Here is a 20,494-nt window from a genome sequence, read left to right on the forward strand (position 1 = left end):
ACCAGCTGCTACATCACCCGTTTTTTTTTTTGTCTGAGGAAGTCGACTAACATTTTTTTACACAAGGTCACACAATAGCCGGTTTTGGAAAACTCTATACAATACACGCCACTTAACAAATTGTGTCACAATTGCTCTTGGAGAATTTCTCAGGGTCCCCTCAAGTTAGAACTTTCTCGATCTGTAAGTACTTAATTGTCCATTATTTCAAAATTCATCAATCACACAGTTCACAATAACAATGACTAATGACAGGATGTGTATTTGCTTTTTGTCATTACCAGCGAGCACGTTCTGCATAAAATTTGGTTTTAACTAGAAAATTTCACGTACGCCTTTTTCAAACGGTTTACATTTTTGTATTTTCATGTGTGTGGAATAATGTCGCAAGTATATCTGTTTTCTATGCACACGCCTAATTTAAACATTCTTGTATTCTTTTCTTTTTTGAAAGCGTTCTTAAGATGTTTGTTTGTTTGTTTGTTTGTTTGTGCAATACATGCATGAAATCAATGCGGACGTGGTACTAGTCATTAAAACGATCTAAATAAAGAAATTACTGAACTGAACTGAGTCACAGCCATGGTACGCTCTCAGCATATTCTTAAAATTTTAGTTAATATCAAGCTCAACGCTCATATAAAAAAACATTCCTATAAAAAGTGTCAGGCAGTCTAGTTTTATTACGAAAATTGAATGGAATCTAAAGGATGAAAATGTCACTCGAGCATATGTGATATGAAAAGTACAATGGAGACCAGAAGGCGTCCGGCAATAAAATCGACTTCCCCATTTTACTTTTCCTCTTGTCACTCAAAAACAGCTGTTTCTTCCGATCTAATTAAAGGTAAGAAGTTTGCACATGCTAAATTGAATTTGCGCAAGCGCATTATGATGGACAGAATTGTGGCACGTATGTGTGCAAAAAGTTGTCCACGTTTTTTTTATTCAGTTAAAACTCTATCATGATAGAATTCTTAACCATGTAGACTGCATTTTCTGAAGCGGTGTAGAAGGTTTGTTTTTAATTAAAAGAGATTGTTCGATGGATTTTTTTCTGTTTTCCTGCTTAAATTACAAAAAAAAACTTTTTTCACTGATAATTTCTCATGCTAGTCTATAGCACTCCGCACTCCTTGACATTTTGAAGAAAGATATCAAATCATTATTATTATTATTATTATCAATGCGACTGATGAGAATTGGAAAAAGGGACCCTTAATTTTTCAAAATGCAGATATTCTCATTCTTCACCGTGATTAATAAGGAAAGAAGGCAGCTACTCTTGGTGAAGTAAAGAATGTACGGGTTTAGCTTGTGTTTCAAAACTTCTTTTAACAGCTGAGTTTACAGGGACTGACTAACGAACTGAACTAATGTGACAGAACCCTTTAAAAATGCAGTTGCTGACGTATGGCTTGTTTCAAGGAAGACAAAAAGTAAAATGCTTCTGTTGTCGAAGTTCCTGTGCGGATGAAAATAGAGTTCACGATCCTTCATGTTGCATTCCACCTGATCAATAGCTACCGCGGAAATAAAAAAAGCTCACCGGAAGATCAATAAAAACTTAAGTCGCCTAGGCTTCAGCTTAAAATTTCTTTTTGGTCATCGAATTATACGCACCCCCTACCAGCTGACCAGTTTTATGCAAATTTCACACAAAGATTAATAGTTTTCAACAAGTTTAAAAATTAAAGGCACCGCAGCTGACCCGTCAACTGTCACATCATTTCAATTACCCTTAAATTTTTTACATTTTGGTGAGTATTGTGTAACCAGAGCCTCATGATACGTCTATAGTTCGTTTGATCTTTCAGTTATTCCATATAAACCAAGACTCTAGCAGTCTTTAGAGCATTCAACGGCTCGGTGTAGACAAAGCGCTGCCGTTTTGGCTGGTTGTCAACGATGTTTTACAATCGCGTTTTTGGCTTGCTTTCCACACGTAAGTAAAGAGCTTTTATTTTTTTTTTGTAACCAAGTCATTCAATTTCTTTTCTTTTTCTTCAATGCATATGATAGTTAGTTTCAATGTCAGAATTAGCCCTTTCCATTAGAATCAAAGGGATAATAATGTACGAGAGGTTGAAAAACGCCTGACTTTATGGCTTCCAATTCAATGTATTTACCGAGTTGGGAGCCGTTTTGGGTTCATATCTAACGTGATGCTGTTCATTTCTTGTGAAATACAGATAACCTTAGGCTTTAGGGTATGGAATACCCAAGCCAGAATGTTCCTAATTTATATATTTATGTAAGATTTAAATTAAAAGGGCAAGCCGGATTGTTTTATGCAGCTAGGTCAGACGTTTTACGAGAAAAGTAAACGCCAAATCAATATTTTTTGTTTTCTCTCTCGAAAACAAAAAATTCAGTGACTCCGGTATTCTGAATTTCCTTTTGCATATCAAAACTTGTAGCAGTGCCTAACTAAGAAACGCGCTCGAAATCATTTCATTTTTGATCTTGAGGTCATGCATCACCAAAATATTTATTATGGAGCTGAGAGTGTCACAAAAATAAATTGAGTGTTCTGTTGAAATTCGAACGTAAAAAAACACAAAGAAGGATATAAAAGTATGCTAATGTGTAGTTAACAGAATCGAACAATATGGTGTCTGCTTTTTCCCCTTCGTCGAAAAAAATCGGATGTTGGTCTAAGACTCTTTAAATGAAGGATAGAAAAACTGTCTTACGCAATATTTGCCCAATGCATTTTGTGCTTGAAGAAACAACCCAAAATCATGTTGGTCAATATTTTCACGGGCGCAGAAAAAATGCTTGGATCGACAGCACCTGTCCATATCTGAATATCTTTTGCGGGAAAATTTGCATCACAAGAACATTGCTTTAATAGGAAACTCAATCCATTTTATGGCCTGCCTAGAAATTTCCAGCTATTTGCATCTTACTTTTTGTATAGTTTCTGCGTTTTACTATATTGTCTTTGCGGTATTTCTTATAGAATTCTTATAGAAGTCATCTGTTGCGAATATAACCCAAAGAGGCGAATTAAACCTCCTTTGCTGTAATTATTCATCCTTTTAAGGTTTCCCTCGCAAAGATGTAAATCTTATTTCGTGGGAGCAACATTGTCCCCAGGACAGAATAAACCACCACCATAATGACAATAATACACCACCGACATACGCCTACTCTTCGTCTGCAAAGAAAAACCCTCCCCTACCCTCAGTTAGTATTCAGCGTTAAAAGCGGGCCTAACTTCTGACAACTATAAAGACCGTGAGAAATCAAAATTGCTGGGTGGAGGAAAAGTGAAATGTGTTGTGAGCCCAACGACCAGATAAATCTATTGATGTAGTCTGCGTAAGATGGGCTGTGTCAGCGGTAAAGTCAAGAGAAACGGAGCAAAAAAATTTAGGAGGTGTGGGGTGGGTAAAAACTTCATTGCTATTCTTTTACAGCCCTTCTGTCAATCATACCAACTTCAAACACTACCCTAGAGTCGTTTCAAGGATTCCCCAAGCCAAAGGAGATTAAATCCTCTAAACGTTGGTATCGTCAAGCCATTATTATTACTTCAGGAACACCCAACTTGTGTCCGAGATTTATTCCACACAAGTCAAGGGTAAAATTGCCTGGAGGAAAATCCCTTTACCTTGACATCAGAAGCTCATGCTTTGACCTTGAAGCGTGTAAATTGCAACTCTCTCCTTGGAACAAAGCTGGCCAGGGGATTTTATGCTCAAATATGGACAAAACTAAGATCGATGCTACACGCACGGGAAAATGCTTGAGCTACGTGACATCCAAATAAGGAGATTTTTAATCTCAAAAAAACCCCAGCTCTGAGTTAAACGCGTCAAGGTCACGTTCTTCTGCTTGACATTCATAGCGATTTTTGTTACCGCAATCGTTACAGGAAGTACAAAAGGGAATTCTTCTATTATTGCACAATGTTACGTATTTCTTGTCATGTTGTTTTTCGTTGTGTCTAATATTTTAGTATTTTAATATTTTAATATGTTAAAATTAGTAGCGTAGCTCTTGTAACCCTCTATTGTTTGGGATTTTAAGCAGTTTCTGTTGTTTTTAAGTTTGAGTCATTGCTTCAATTGTTTAGCCTTTTGTTTTAGACTTGGGTATTGAGCCAATCACATTAACCGTTACGAGAGCTGCTACATGACTCATAATCTTGAGTGTGACAATGAATAAACAATCGTTGAGGCCCTCCAAGGGGTTTTGGTGAACAAAGGAACACGACTAATTTGGACAGGGAAACAGGGAACAGGGGAACAATGCCAAAATACTTTAGGGAACAAGGAAACAAAAACAATTTTTTGGGATCAAAAAGCTGGCAACAAGTTTGAAAGTAATGGAACGGACTGTTGTGTGAGATAGTGCCCAAATATGGTAGCTCCATATTGGGGCGTGCCATGTGGTCGAGAGAGTAGGGGAGATTGTAAGAGTGTGTGGCTCGCGGACGATATTAAAAAACTCTGGACTTAAGTGTCCTACGCGTTCGGTGTTAGCGAACCCAGGGTAAGGTAACAGTGGTGTCAGGAGTGGGGAGGGCAGACGCGGATATTAGCGACGAAAGTGGGGAAATCGTTCTCAAAACGCAGGATGGGAGTGTCGTGGATGAAAATGTCTCACCGCTCATCTATACGGCAGCGGTCTCCGGTTCTAACTTGGACGCTATTATGAAAGTACTTCAGTCCATACAGAAATAAACAGGCTGGAACAACAAGGGCTAAAAACTGAACTTCAAACAGAAGAACTGTCGCAACGCTTCAAAGAACTGGGTACTCGTGTGAATAATCAAGCATCGCAGCTGGAGACTGAGCTTAAGTTACACGGAGATAAATTGACTTTGAAAATAAATTCTTTGGAGGAAGATTTCGTAAATAAGGTGGATTTCCTTGACTCGAAACAACGTTCCTTCGAAGAAGAGGTTAACGAAAGGCTCAAAGGGACACAAGAGAAGTTCGACTCGCAGCTGAAGACTTTCAGTGATAAACTAAGGAAAACGCTGGATACGGCGTAACAACAAATGCATGTTAAAGTAGAAAATTTCACGCCTTTGAAAGGCTTTCACCGGAGGTCTCCAAGTTTTCAACGCCTCAGTCAGCTTCCAGTGGAGATTTGTTTTGTTTGTTTTGTTTTTGTTTTGTTTTTCAACTTTATTGGTCTGAGTCTCTCTTCTAAATAAATAATTACATATGAGGTTCCATAATTTAATACTGCGATTAAAGAAGGAGGACTCATAGGTAGCTGTTTTACAGAAAGGCGTCTCCAAGTACTTTATATCGCTTGATTGAGATCGCCGAGTATGGCCGCGACTCACACTCTTAATAAAGCTAATATCAATGTCAATGTAGCCATACAAAGCCTCATAAAGAAATACTAAATCTTTGACCTCGCGGTCATAGGTAAGAGGCAGCAAATCCAGATGAATCAGTCTTTCTTTGTAGGACAGTTCATTTTGCTTGATTTGTAAAATCCAGCGTGTAGCTCTTCTCTGAACCCTTTCAGCTTTCTACTTTAGAGTTGAGTGGCTGGGAGACCACACCTCAGTTGCATAGCTCATTTGGGACTTCTCTAGTGCCAGGTACAAGGATCTTCTAACCTTGACGTCGGTCAGCATGGGACAAGTGCGACGAAGAAGACCGAGTAGCTTATTCGCTTTAGCAGAGACCATGAGAAGTTCAGTTTCCCTCGTTAATTTGCTTGTTATCATGACAACGAGATCTTTCTCCTCGTTCACTTGTTGTAAGTCAACGTGGCCAAGGTGGTAGTCATAACGCACTGGATTTCTCTTCCGCGTCACTGTTAAGACCTTGCACTTTGATGCGTTGAAATTAATATTATTGTGAAGACTCCAGGAATTTAGGTTTGTTAAAGCTTGCTGCAATTTATCTGTACCTGGATATGATAAGATACTTCCATAAAGCTTAGTGTCATCTGCGTAAAGGGCTGTCAAAGAACCATCAGGCAAGGCACTTGGCAGGTCGTTGATAAAGATAATGAAGAGTAATGGGCCAAGCAGACTTCCTTGGGGCACTCCGGAGGTTACGGGGGCCCAACTGGAGGTGAATCCATCTACAACAACTCGTTGCTGCCGATCCTGCAGATAGGTCTTTAACCAATTATGTAGATGTCCAACTACTCCGTATCTCTCAAGCTTCTCAAGGAGGATGGCGTGGTCCACAGAGTCAAACGCTTAGGCAAAGTCCAAATACAAGATGTCTGTTTCAATGTTGTTGTCGAGAATTTTTTCAATGGAATGTAGGACTGACAGTAACTGAGAAACTAAGAGCGATTTTGCATGAAACCGTGTTGTAATGGGGTTATAACGTTTTTTATATGGTAGAAGAGACTATTCCAGATACAGCGTTCAAGTATTTTGTTTACTAGGCACAAAAGGGAGATAGGTCTCTAATTTGAAGCAAGCTCCTTAGAGTCTTTTTTATGAACAGGTGTTATGTTAGCTTCTTTCCATTCCTTGGGCAAACAAGCTGTTTTGAGCGAGGTGTCTCATTAGCATATTCCTTAAGAAGTCTGGCCGGAATCCCATCGAGACCACAGGATTTCGTGATGTCAAGGTCCATTAGACACTTTGCGACTTCGTTAACCGAAATAGTTCATTCAGACATAAGCGGCCAGGCAAAAGATTGATCATGAATATTCAAGTATTTAGTGTTTACGTTTGTAGTCGACTGTGGCCTAAAGACAGAGGAAAAATACAAGTTGAATAATTCTGCCTTATCAGCAGAGCTGGTCGCGGTAACACCGTTGTAAGAGATAACACTTGGTTTTCCTCGTGAGTGCAGAATTGCCTTATGGTCGCTCCAGAACAATTTTGGATTGTCTTTGAACGAAGACCCGATTTTCTTTAAGTAATCTCGATGCTTAGCCCTAATAACATATTTTACTTCCTGGCTTAAAGTGGGCAATTTCAACTTGTTGGTTGCAGTTTTCTTACGCCGGTATTTTCTCAGCGCAGTATATTTCTTTCTTAGACAATGACGGGCTTCAGAGTCTATCCAACGAGGTGAGTTAGTGTCCTTGACTGTTTTGATATAAACACACTCAGAGACAGCAGTCAAAAATAGATCTCTCCAACTTTGCGGCGTACCGGGTTTGCTCGATGAAACTTTCCTCTAACGGAGAAATCACTAATATAATGATCTGACGGAAATTCGCTAACTCCCGGGCTGTGTGTAGAAACACCTTCAATTACTTCAGGACAATTGCACAGAACAAGATCAAGTTTGTTTCCAGCAATATGGGTTGGACAGTGAACGAGCTGAAATGGGAAGTTGTCTCCCATTAAGTCGCAAAAATTGTCACCAGTTGCATTTCCTCCAATATTAACAGGAGAAGATGAATCCGTCCAGTCCAAGGCAGGAATGTTGAAATCGCCAACTACAAACACACAGCTAGATTCAGGGTTGCTCCTCAAAGATGAATTTTGTAGAATTAAATCGACATTGTTCGAGCCTGGGGGGCGATAAAACGTGTAAAGGATAAGTGATTTGCTGCTGTAAATATTTCAACCGCTACCATTTTGGTGTTGTCTCTTTCAAGACCTTTACAGCGTATGGATTGCGGATCTGATTTAACAGCAATGAGGACACCACAACCAGTCATGGTAACAACCTTGCGACAAGCCTGAAAGGTTCTGCCTTGAGTCTACTGAGAAATCTTCCATCAAATACCCGTCAAGACTATAAGGAGTTGGTTGCAGCTCTTGAGAGCGGATTTGGTTCGGCGCACCAGCAAGAACTGCATCGTTCCAAGTTTAAAAGTAGATTGAGACGGCGTGACGAATCACTACAAGAGCTAGCCGACGATTTAAAGTGCTTGGCTAGGCTGGCTTACCCTTCTGCGCCAGAAGAAATGAAGGATCTACTGGCCAAGGAGCAATTTATTGATGCTATCCTGGATGGAGATACCAGACTACGATTGAAGCAAAGCCGTCCCCAGTCCCTTCGAGCAGCTCTCACCTTGGCCATGGAGTTAGAATCTTACCGGCTAACATCTCGCCAAAGGGACTTTCAGGCTCGTGGAGTGAACTGTGACACAGCAGAAGGAACTTCAACTGAGAAGCCTGGTCATGGGGAATGCCGGCTGGATGATTTACTGGCACAAGCTAAAGGGCTGCTTGCTGGGAAAGGCCGGCCCGGAAAACAGTCAATTTAGCCCCACAAGTTACGATGATGACTGGACAGTTGTCCCACAAGGGGGACATCCTCACAGTAAATGGAAACATTGATGGTGTGATCTGTCCTATGGTTGTTGACACAGGAGCTAATGCCACAGTAGTCCGACCGGATGTACTGAGCAAGAGTACACTTTCTCGCTTACAGGGTACCATGAGTGTACTTAAACCTGCTACAGGGGACACAGTGAATGTTTCTGGTAAACTATGGCTCGGGATAAAAATAGGAGGCAGATATTTCCGACAAGTTCATACTCGGCCTGGACTTCTTGATGGCCTATAGTTGTACAGTTGATGCTGGAGCAGGAAGCCTGGGTATCGGATTGGAAGAAGTCCCTCTTCATAAGCCGTCAGCTAGACAACTAGCTCGCTGTTATCGTTCAACAGCTGTGGAAGACACACTGATTTATCCTTACAATGAAACCCTCGTGGCGGTGAGGATCATGGATGATCCACTTGGCGAACCGTGGGGAACAGTAGGCCCATCGTTTACTGCCAGGCTGATGTTATGGTTGGTAAGACGCTGGTTGAAGCCCAACAAGATTATGTTCCTGTGAGAGCGGTAAATCTCTCTGGTCAAACAAGAACAATTTGTCAAGGTACTGAGGTAGCAAGCTGTGAACCCGAATTAACAAAGCAGCATGACTTCACTCCTGATTCTCAAGTCACAGGGGATGACTTGCCAGAACATTTAAAGGACCCCTATGCCCAAAGTACGAAGGGGTTAAATGCTGGTCAACAGCGTCAGCTGCATGAGCTCATGCTTGCATTTCTTCTTCTCAAAGGGGCCTCAAGATCTGGGCAAAACATGAGATTAACACCGGGGATGCTATCCCTGTTCGTCAGCACCCAAGGAGACTACCTTTGACACAGAGTGAGGAAGCCTTTAAAGCTGTCGAGGACATGCAGAAACAAGGCATAATTGAGCCCTCAGTCAGTCCCTGGGCCTCACCTGTCGTGATGGTCAAGAAAAACGATGGATCGACAAGGTTTTGGGTGGACTACCGCAAACTGAATGACCTCACGAAAAAGGTCTCCTATCCGCTGCCAAGGATAGACAGCACCCTTGATGAACTCGCTGGTCCAACTTGGTTTTCGACCCTTGACTTCACGAGTGGTTAGAACAGTTGAGACATGTGTTTCCCCGTTTCAGCGCAGCCAACCTGAAGTTGAATCCTAAGAAATGGGAACTGCAAAGTTACGTTCCTTGGCCATGTAGTCTATGCAGAGGGAATAACCACAGACCCCGACAAAGTAGAGGCAGTTAAAACCTGGCCTGTGCCACGAAATGCCAAGGAGGTTAAGAGATTTGTTGGATTGGGCACCTACTACCGGCGATTCGTACGGTCACTCTCTGGTGTTGCTAGGCCCCTGCATGAACTGAATGAGAAAGGCCAATCATTCGAGTGGACAAAGGCTTGTGAAGAGTCATTTCAGCAGCTCAAGGATACTCTTGTGTCTGCCCCGGTTCTAACGTACCTTTGCACCACGGAACCCTTCCTACTATTTACGGATGCCAGTGATGTCGGTGTAGGGGCAGTTCTCTCTCAAGTCCATGATGGTGAGGAGAGAGTCATAGCCTACTACAGCCATGCACTCAGCAGACCTGAACGCAACTATTGCACCAATACGAGTGAACTTCTGGCAGTTGTCAGAGCAATTGAGAATTTTCACGCCTACCTCTATGGAAGGCAGTTTACTGTAAGAACTGACCACGCTTCGCTACAATGGCTGATCACTTTCAAGAACCCAGAAGGACAGATGGCTCGGTGGTTAGAGAAACTACAGACCTATGACTTTCGCATCGAATATCGGGAGGGCAAAGGTCATCAAAATGCAGATGTATTGTCATGGCGTCTTTGCTTTGAAACAAATTGCACGCATTATCAGCGTCAAGAGGAGAAAGAGTTACCTGGAGACGGTAAAGGAAGTAGGCCAGCTGACACCTTCCCAGTTGTCAGAGAGCTGCACTCGAAGTCTGCCATCACTGGGCAAGAAGAATTGAAGGACGAGGAACTGTTAGGAAGCCAACAGTGGACACCATCACAATTGCGTACCTCTCAGATGGCAGAGAGATCAATTTCCCACATCGTGAAGCGCAACCGCCCCGAATGACCTGCTATTGCCCACCTTGACTCGACTACAAAGGCCTACTGGGCCCAGTGGGAGTCCCTAGCTCTCAAGGAGGGTGTGCTGTACCACCGATGGGAATCGCCTAAGCGTGCCGAAGAGACGTGGCAGCTGGTGCTCCCTACAGCACTTCGTGCCGGTGTGCTGAAACTTCTGCATGATAGTCCAGTAGGTGGTAACCTATGAATGTCGAAGACCCTAGGAAAAGTCGGTGAAAGGTTCTACTGGATCCCTTGTCGTCGTGACGTTGATGAATGGTGCCACAAATGTGACCGGTGTTCGTCCGGGAAGGGTCCCAGGGTGAAAACGAGATCGCCGCCTTAGCTGTACAATGTTGGAAAGCCCATGGAGCATGTGGCTATAGATGTCTTAGGACCCTTGCCGGAAACGGAAAGCAGAAACAAGTACATCTGGATTGCTATGGATTACTTCAGTAAATGGCCTGAGGCGTATGCACTCCCAAATCAGGAAGCGTTAAATGTTGCCAATGTGCTAGTGTCTCAATTCTTCAGTAGGTTTGGGGTGCCAGCCGAGCTCCATTCTGATTAAGGACGACATTTTGAGTCTCTTGTCTTTCAGGAGGTCTGCACCTTGCTTTGGGATCCATAGGACACGGACAACCGCCCTGCATCCTCAGTCGGATGGCATGGTTGAACGTTACAATAGAACTCTACAAAATCAACTGGCCACATTTGTTCAGGATCATCAGAAATACTGGGACTGGCATTTACCACTACTTTTGATGTCATACCGTTCAGTCGTGCACGAGACGGCGAAGCTTACGCCTGCAATGCTCATGTTCGGGCGAGAATTGCGTGTCTCCTTGGATCTGCTTTTAGGGCGGCCGCAAGCTGATATTGAGGAACTAAGTTATCTCGAGTATGCGGAGAGATTGCGAGCATCGAGAGCGACTGTTCATGACTTTGCACGAGACCACCAGCAGGCCGGTAGCCAACGAATGAAGAGACGATACGACATCCGTAGTGAAGCTTTTACTTTTAGGAAGGGCGGACTTGTGTGGTTGTACAACCCTCGGGCAAAGCCTAAGGTTGTGCACAGAGATAGGCTTTGGCAGTACCGCGGAGATGCTTGTGGGCATTGTTTCAATGACCCACCTGAAGGACAGGGTGCGAATTTACCTGAAGAAGCATCTACTCGCCAGGAGGTGCTAGAAGACACCACAAGGAGCAACGCAGCATCTCGTCGTACGCTGAGGAGAAGGCGTAAACCCCCTGATTCAAGACGGAATGTTCGCGTTACCAATGATGAAACCTTACCACTGCAGACAGGCCAGGACAACCTCAGGCATTCAGACAGGAGTCGGAGAAGACCCCTGAGATATAGTGACTTTGTGGCGAGATGCAATGTTTAGGGAACGCAGCATAGTGTTGTTGAGAAATTCGTTAAGAACTTTGAAGTCTCCTTTTTTTTCTCGTAGTTGTTTTTATATGTTGCCTTATCCGGGACGGATAATTATCTAGGAGAGGGGCAGTGCAACGGACTGTTGTGTGACATAGTGCCCAAATGTGGTAGCTCCATATTGGGGCATGCCATGTGGTCGAGAGAGCAGAGGAGATTGTAAGAGTGTGTGGCTCGCGGACAATATTAAAAAACTGAAGACTTAAGTGTTCTCCGCGTTCTGTGTTTGCGAACCCAGGGTACGGTAACAGTAATTTGGGGAACAAGGGAACACAAGCATATATTTAAAGGGAACAAGGACAGGGACTCCCCCCCCCCTCCCCGGGGAGGACCTCATCGTTGAGCAAGTTGATTTGCAGCGCCGTGTTCCTGCGAAAACAACATTGGGGCGAAAAGGCAAAACAAATAACCTTTTGGTGTGTTGAATTGCCTTTTTCTGTGTTTGTTTTTTTTCAGTGCTAGTAAAGTTTTATTTAGTGCAAAGCTTTTGCAAGATCTTCCCTGGGGACAGAAATGTGGGCGGCACTGCAACATTTGACGGAAATCTGGTTCTCAACTGCTCAGCGAAGTCCAAGTTTCATGGCCTTCGTTTCGATTCTGTTAACTGGACCCGAAATAAAAAGCCAGTTACTGAAAAAGATCAAGTACGACAAAATTCAATCAAAACGTGGTCGGCAGTATTCCTCACGAATGTAACCATTGATCAAGAAACTTTCCAGTGTTTCGTGGCACGCGGAGATGACATTGATTCTTGTGACGTCACTCCAAGTAAGTTGTTGTTACTTTCCTTTTTTTATCACGCTTTTGAAATATCTATAATCTAGAAGTGAGTAGTAGTACATTGGTAAACAGGAGCCCATGGATAGGAGCTTGCCTATCCTATACCAGCCCAATGAGGTCCCGTCCACAGGTATCCGAAACCATTCTCGTCACCAGAGCCTAAGGTAGACCCAAGGCTCTGGGAAACTCTATTTAGGAGAACATGCGCCGTAGGGTTTCTTATAGCCAAAAATTGGCTATTTGAACTTTACTGCGCCTGCTCACTCCTCGTGCTAACATGAATGCACCAATTAGAGACCCTTTTGATTATTCTTCACGAAAACCAATGAAAAGACACTTTGTTTCAGGGTTCCCCCTGCAGCTTGCTCCCTCATATCAAACCAGTTTAATATGAGGGAGGAAAACTTGGGAGCAAACGTTTTGTTGCGCAACATATTTTTTCGCTAAAAATCGTTGGTGCAGACGAGGGAGCTTTGCTCCGGGAGCGTGTTGCAGGAGCGTGCTGTGGAAGCAAGGTCGCTCGTGTGTACCGGCCTTAACGTTGCATCACGCAATAAGCGATAACTCACTTTCCAAAGTATATGTACCATCAAGCCCAATTGAGTAATTCGATGGGGGTAGTAATGTGAAATTTATCCTTCGTACAACTAGGCCGAATTTCACCGCTGAGAACTACACAAAGCGATGAACTTCAATTTACCTGCTTCAGTATTACACCTTATTTATTTCTTTGATCGTGAGCGGGCGGTATCCTGAGAATCCTGCAATCTGATTGGTTCCGGGAGCGGGCAGTATTTTCCTATCTCCGGACCATGGTCATGGTAACCAACTACGCTAAGCGCAGAGTGAAGTTGCGAATTGAAAGAGCGAAGTTTCAATTTCTCTTAATTGTTTTTTGCAATAGAGCAGTGTTATTGTTCAACTTTCTCATTAAAAAAAAACAATGGATTGACCAATTCATTTTATTGTACATTTGTTGACACGTGAATGAGACAATGTGTAAAATAAAAACATGACTTTTCCAGTTTTTCCTCCGTCTCGAGTACGGCCCTCGGCCTACGGCCTCGGGCCGTACTCGAAACCTCGGGCACAGTTTTTCTCAATACGGATCTCCCGGCCGGTGAATAACATATATTTATTCCAAAATTGCCGTCATTTTAGTATTCTTTTGTTTGCTTGGTTTGCTTGTAAACTAGCCCTTGTTGTTCTTATTATTTAACCTTGAACGAGACAACAGGGACTAATTTGCAAGCAAACAAAAAAGGTCAGTTCTAGAGTTTAATGAGGAATTAACCATTGTTGGACGGTTCCACCATAGTTCATGTAGATGAACTGTTTTTCAAACTCTAGAAATTTCAAAAGCCAGAACAGAGGCATCGCGCTTCATGTTAACTTGACCTTGACCATGCACAATCTTTCTCCCTCAGTTCACAAATGAGTTTTGAATAAATTAATCAAGACTTTTGGGTGTGGCTTGTGCGTGCTCAAAGCCAAAACAGTGAACAAAAGCATAAAACAAAGTGTCGAGTTTACTGACCATCTGCACCAGAAACCGTCGTAACTGCTTGATTGTTCCTAACATGTAGGACTTGAAATCATTAGGTAGACCGATTCTTAAGATGATTCAATACCACAAAGTCGTTACCGAGAGAGAATGGATGGAGATAGGGGTGTGCATTGCAGAAAGAGGATGGCCAAACCCTTCTATTTCCTGGTGGAGAAATGGCTCAAGGATTCGCGATGGAGATAATCATCATAGCTACAGTATTAAGCATAAATCGACAGGAGTATTGAGCTTGAAAATTCGTTATATTCAAGGTTACCATCAGGGGACGTACACATGCCGAGTTGAAAACATTTTTGGAACCTCCACAGAAGATATTAATGTCATAGTTAAACGTAAGTAAGTCTTTTTGACATAAAAATATGTGAAATAGAAAGTATAACAAACGGATACGATATTAACAAATGTTGGGTACCTAAGAAATCCAGGAGCCTTCACTTCCTGTAACCAGATCCCAGATAAAAACCGCTCCCATAGCTCGCAAAGTCGCGCGATAAGTGGCGAGCCAATACCTCTACTGCTTTTAGGCCTGAAGACAGACACACTCTCATAAACAGAGGAAAATGTAGGGAGGGGAGGGAGGGAAGATACTGTAAAATGCTCGACAGCTATCCTTAATCTTTGCACCAAAATGTACAAATACGTGCATGCGCAAATGTAACAAATCCATCGACAGCAAATAGCCGATGGTGCGTGCTCCATGCTACATACGTTAACTTGCACCTAATATCATGAAAACCGTTATTACCCGATATGTTTGTAAAAAAAATATTAAAGCTAAATACAGCACCAATACTGCGTTGCGCAAAATAAGCTACTTCTCTCACCGTAACACCGCCTTTCCTCTAAAACTCAACTAATCGAGATTATGTTTATTTTAGGTTTAGACATGATCAAGTGGCGTTCTGTTTTCAAAAACACAATTTTAGCAGTAGAAGGCAAAAGTGCCCTTCTGGAATGTTTCTGCAGCGAAGATGAATGCAAAGAAGCGAAAGCCCGGCCTTATTGGAAATATAACAACGACAACGTTCGCAATTCCAGTAGAGTAAAGTTTGGTCATACGATTACAGAAAATTATGTTAGAATTTCTTTGACAATACGCAACGTCTCGCAGATGGACGGAGGAAAGTATATTTGTGGCATCAACACATCTAAGGGTTTTGACGAGAAAACAAGATCCGTGAAAGTCTTGATAAAAGGTATGTATCATTTGTGTGTCCGACCTTTGGACAACGCATCGTAAGGTTGGTCCTTTTAGCTAAAATGCTGACCCATGAGGATTGAGCAAAAATTATTTTCATGGGAAAGACTGTCAGCTGTTGCGCAACCTTGATGACGTTGCCAAATTCGAGAGGATTGCGTACTCTTACATGAGTGGTATTACAAAAGCAAAGTTTCTCATCGTCTGCCTCTTTTCCACTAGCTACACAAGCTTAAACACAAGCAGTGCACTCCGTCGCAGTTTTTGCAGTTGTTGCAGTTTTTTATTAGTGTTTTTTGTGTCAGTGTCTGAGAGGGATTGAACCCAACTGGAAACCGCATTTAAATCCGTTAGGCGTTAAATTAACACGTACAGTTATTTTTTTGCGTCTTCTGTGTTAGCAAAAGGTTCTAATTATCAATACCCCACATGCAGAGTTTGCATATGTCGTTCATTATTACAGTGCAACGCGCCTTACCGTGGCCACCCAAAAATTTTTTACATTTGACAACCCACGTCAACTCAACAACTCATGTAACGATGTTCAAATTACAACCGTACGAACTTTGCAAGGAGGCGTGACTGTCAAGGAAATCTTTTAAAACGTATATTTCAACATAATTTCATCGTTGAATTGCGTGAATTTGAAGTCGTTTTACAAACGACAAGATTATTTTTCTCTTCGGGTTCGATACATCTTTCTTTCCTTTCGTTTTCTCGGATAAGGACGATAAACTGTAGACTCTGCCTTTTGTTATAACTCTGGCCGCAGAGCAAGTGACATGAGCAATGCTTACAAGAGGTAATTTATCCAGGTAAATGTAAGGTGTGTCGGGGTAAAATTAAGTTTGGGTACGTTCTAGCCGTGACAAATGTCATCACTTAGGAGCAATCGGAAATGACGTTATAATTCGTGCGGGAAATTTACACGAACGTGCTGAGGGCTGAGCGAAATTTTCACGCGTAGGTGTAAATATCCCGCACGAATTACAACGTCGCTAGAACATGCGCACTACCGTGATACTCTAATTTTAACCCCTGGAAAATTACTTAAAGGGCATTTTTATGGTTAAGCGATCGATAACAACGGGAAATGCGCCAAGGGATTGAATAGGCCATTTCCAAGTGTTATGTCTGCCTCCTCTTCAAAGCGAGTCTAAGTGCGAAGTTTTTGTTATGAAAATTAGTTTTCATTTATATGTAAAGTAGAACTAATCATCATCACAAAGACTTCCCACTTAGACTCGCTTTGAAGAGGAGGCAGACATGAACTCGGAAATGGCCTATTGAAGGCCCTATTATGACAATTTGATTTTTTTTTTTAATTTTATTTCACGTACTATGCGTGAATAGCTAACAGTCGATTTTGCAAGCGGCGTGTGGGAAACAATCAAGGCGGATTCGAAACAATTAAAGGAGGGAGAAAAGACATCTCCATGTTTCACAATAATCAATTAGCTGTCAAATTTACCATCTTGAATTGTGCTATAGTACGTGTAGCCTTGAATCACATAGAAAAATTGTATTTTTGTTGTTGTTGTTGTTGTTGTTGTTGTTGTTGTTGTTGTTGTTGTTGGGATAACATAAAAACTAAACATCTATTCTAATACTGCTTCAAGTACATATGAATGGTTTGCAAGCAATCTCTACAGACACATATAACAATGGTGGAATGTAAGTGCCAGTGTCGGTGGACGAACAAAGAAAGCTGATTAGAGATCAACTGTTTTCGTCCACCATGGTAGAGTTGAACTGGGAACCACCGAAGAAGACACGTACAAGCAGTGGTCAGAGAGGAATTGCAACTCCAGCGCAACTACATTTAAACCGTTAGGGTGTTCAACTGGAAACTGTATCAGAGTCTTTTAAGACTCTGATAAAAACAAGGATTCCACTGATTGGGGGACTGTTAATCAAAGAAAATGAGATAAAATATAGGTATCAAACAACTAGTTTCTTGAAAATCCCGAAACCTTTCGGGTGCCACAATTTAATCATTTCGCTTTTTGTTTCCTTGAAAACACTTAAAAAGACCAGATTTTTAAAACAATAGACTCAAAGATTCACAAATGGCTTTTTTGGGCCCGAAAATGTTCCGGGAATTTTAAGAAACAAGCTCCCGGACAAACTTGTGAAATACGCGTGCTTTCACGCGGGCCCTCAAGCGTGCTGCTGGGCCAATACTGCTCCCTAACTACCGTTTATGAAGCTCAATCATTTCTCTTTCAGATAATTTTCCACGAGTCGTGACGACTAAAAAGAAGGTTATTGCGGGCCTTAAGTCATTAGCACTGTTCCAATGCAGAGCCATATTTCCTGAGGTATTACCCCACCCACCTAAAACATTTTGGATGTTTAACGACACCTTGATCGGAAAAGCCGGCTCACTGCGTTACGGGCTGAAAGAGTACAACAAAATGAAATTTTCAAACTCAACTGTTGTGTTGCGTTTTGATCTAACCATCTTCAACGTCAGCTTAGACGATTATGGCCAGTATATCTGTGGTGCAGAGTTTATAAATGGTGAAGAGAAAATCAAGTCTGTTACTAGCCTAACTCTAGTCGAAGAAGAAGAAGAGAAAAGTAAGTTTCGTAGAGAACTTTCCATATAATTATGTTGACCAATCATTTTCTCTGAGCTATGAAGCCACTCATTTTGGAGCAGGTCAATTTGAAGAGTATTTGCACCGACATCGCCGAGGTCATTGGGTCGATTCCCTATGAAGCTGCTCAAATTTTTCAGGTGCCTAGAAGAAACAGTTGCTTAAATCGTCCAGATAACTGTCAGGATCATATCTATCTTTCCTTTAGAGACAATAAAGTCAATCAATCATAACACAGAGCAGTTTTATACACCCAGCTCAAAACAATTATAATGATAACAATAATCAATTTATTTAAGGCCCAAGGCTATTTAGCCCTTCGCAAGTGCTCTGCTAATGGGGGAAACTACAAATCAACCGAGATCAGAACAAATCAAATCAAATGTTGGTTTTTGAGGGGAGGGGAAAGCCAGAGTATCGGGGGCCCGAACGTCTCGGAGCAGAGTAGAGAACCAACAAACTCAATCCTCATCTGGCGTCGAATCCGAGATACGATCCCGGGTCAAATTGGTGGGAGGCGAATGCTCTCACCAATGCGTCAGCCGCGCTCCCAGAAAAACAGATGGGAGTAACTCACACTCGGTTTTTCTTGCAATCCTATGGTCATGGGTTCGATTACCATTCAAAAAGCTCGGATTCTTCCCATATTAAAATTTTCTAAGCGCTTCAATTTAGTACTGTAATCATTTGAACATAGAAAACAGTTCACAGTTCGTACATAGGCAATTACCATTGAAGACTGTATAAACCCTCGTTTGGTCTGTTAAATAAATAAATAAATATTGCTAGTGCTAATCACCCTTACTTGCAGTCGAGGACTGAATTGCGAAGGGTGCGGCTCACGACATCCGGCTGCAAGCATACAAAGGCGCGTCTGGCTGCTGCTATACAGTCCATGTTTGATGTCGGAGCACAGCACCACAGCTAGATGTTAATTAGCTGTGAGTCGATTTTGATGAGGGAGGAAAACCGGAGTACCCAGAGAAAAACCCTCGAGTCAGCTTGAGATCGACTGAAACTCAGCCCACATGCTGGCCGAAGCCAGAATTGAACCCCGGCTCGCAGTGGTGGGAGGCCCGATAGATAACCACTAAGCCACCCTGACTCCCAATCATGTTATTCAGTATCTCATCAAGAAAAATACAGGCATCGTTGTTACGACCCCTAACGGATAAAAACTGTAAAAAGAACTATTTGAAATCGAACAAGAACATATTACATCTACAACACTGTATGCCTTCTAACTAATGTGAAAGATAAAAAGCGGTTTTTCAACCACTTAATAACAGTTCTTAATTAGTATTGTTCGGGGAACCGTATTAGTGAGCGACACCACAATAACTGAACACGAAGCTGACGCATTTTCCCAGCTGAAAATGCTGCTTATTCCTGCTCTTGCCTCTCTTACTCTCGCGAGATTTGTCTTTATGCTTGTTTTGTTTTTAGAACTCAAAGACAATGAACAACACAAAGGGCCAATTGGGAGTGGACACGAGACGACTCCGCTGGTCGCCATTTCCTCAATAACCGCTGGCGGAATCATCATGGGCTTCGTTGTTGCCTTTTTTGCTTACAGAATGTGCCGTAGCAAAAGAAACACTGACGAACCATTTTTCGGTGAGATTTTAGCATACCACCTACTGGGTTTATTTGTTTCTTTGTTTGTTGATTTCCAATTTCTTTGTTTTAGGTCAAGGGTCAAGTCAGATCGAATTATCGTTTGGGAAACTTAGGTTAAGTTAAGGCACAGCTGGCTTTCAGATCGCATACTCACTTGCCTTGATTTTAGTCTTAACCATTGTGATACTCAGTTAAGTGACAACAAAAACTAAACAATACAAACAATAACTTGGGCTCAAAAAACAACAGAAGAGTACGGGAGCTGCTGGCCTTTCGAATTCAGCAATGCCACTGGATAAAAAGATGAAACGCGCCTTTATACAGGGTTAGTCTCGGCTTTGAGGTAAATATATTCACAAATACTAACAGGAGAGTCTTCAGGTCAAACTAAATCTTTTAATTTTTGTCCAGAGGTCTTGGTGAATTCGAAACTGGACATTTCCTGCATGATTAACGGTGATATTTCCATGATATCTATCATTTTTTTAATGTAATTAGAAACCTCAGTGGATGGCCATCATCAGTTTCGCTATGATGTATTTGTCACCTTCAGCAGCCATGACTTGAACTGGGTCAAGAAGGAGCTTATACCATTGGTGGAGAAACACAAACTCAACTACTGCATGCACGACAGAGACTTTGAGATCGGTAAGCCTGTGGTCGACAACATGGCTCAAAGTGTGTACACCAGTCGTAAGGTTCTGGCAGTGATGTCACAAAACTACTTGTCAAGCAAGTTTTGCCGAGGGGAATTGGAGATGGCCTTGTACCGAAGCACAGAGATGGGTGACTCGTCGGTGATCGTAATGCGAATTGACGGCGTTGATCGCAGCAAACTGCCGAAGGCTCTGCGAAACAGAACCTTCTTGGACTACAATGATTTCACTGAGAGAAAAAACTGGGAGGAGAGGTTGATTAAACATCTTAAGCCACCAACGTTGCATAAGTGCTCAAAGGCGAGTTCCGAAAAGTCGTACACTTTATTGAAGAAC

General features: G+C 42.2%; 2 protein-coding genes across 3 annotated transcripts in view; one reads left to right on the forward strand and one right to left on the reverse strand.

The window, feature by feature from the left end:
- The window catches only part of LOC138003933 (DNA-directed RNA polymerase III subunit RPC7-like), a 35,596-nt gene that overhangs the window by 8,203 nt on the left and 6,899 nt on the right, over positions 1-20,494 (reverse strand). The gene's annotated exons all lie outside the window — the stretch shown is intronic.
- The window catches only part of LOC138003929 (uncharacterized), a 20,249-nt gene continuing 1,447 nt past the window's right edge, over positions 1,693-20,494 (forward strand). The window contains exons 1-7 of the mRNA XM_068850248.1: positions 1,693-1,945; positions 12,191-12,502; positions 14,117-14,413; positions 14,960-15,277; positions 17,509-17,862; positions 19,329-19,499; positions 20,001-20,494. The exon at positions 20,001-20,494 is cut by the window's right edge and continues 1,447 nt beyond it. Coding sequence (XP_068706349.1) covers positions 1,909-1,945; positions 12,191-12,502; positions 14,117-14,413; positions 14,960-15,277; positions 17,509-17,862; positions 19,329-19,499; positions 20,001-20,494 — 1,983 coding nt within the window. The 5' untranslated portion in view covers positions 1,693-1,908. The remainder of the gene's footprint in view (positions 1,946-12,190; positions 12,503-14,116; positions 14,414-14,959; positions 15,278-17,508; positions 17,863-19,328; positions 19,500-20,000) is intronic.

This window comes from Montipora foliosa, chromosome 5 (assembly GCF_036669935.1).
Source record: "Montipora foliosa isolate CH-2021 chromosome 5, ASM3666993v2, whole genome shotgun sequence".
NCBI classification, from domain to species: domain Eukaryota; kingdom Metazoa; phylum Cnidaria; class Anthozoa; order Scleractinia; family Acroporidae; genus Montipora; species Montipora foliosa.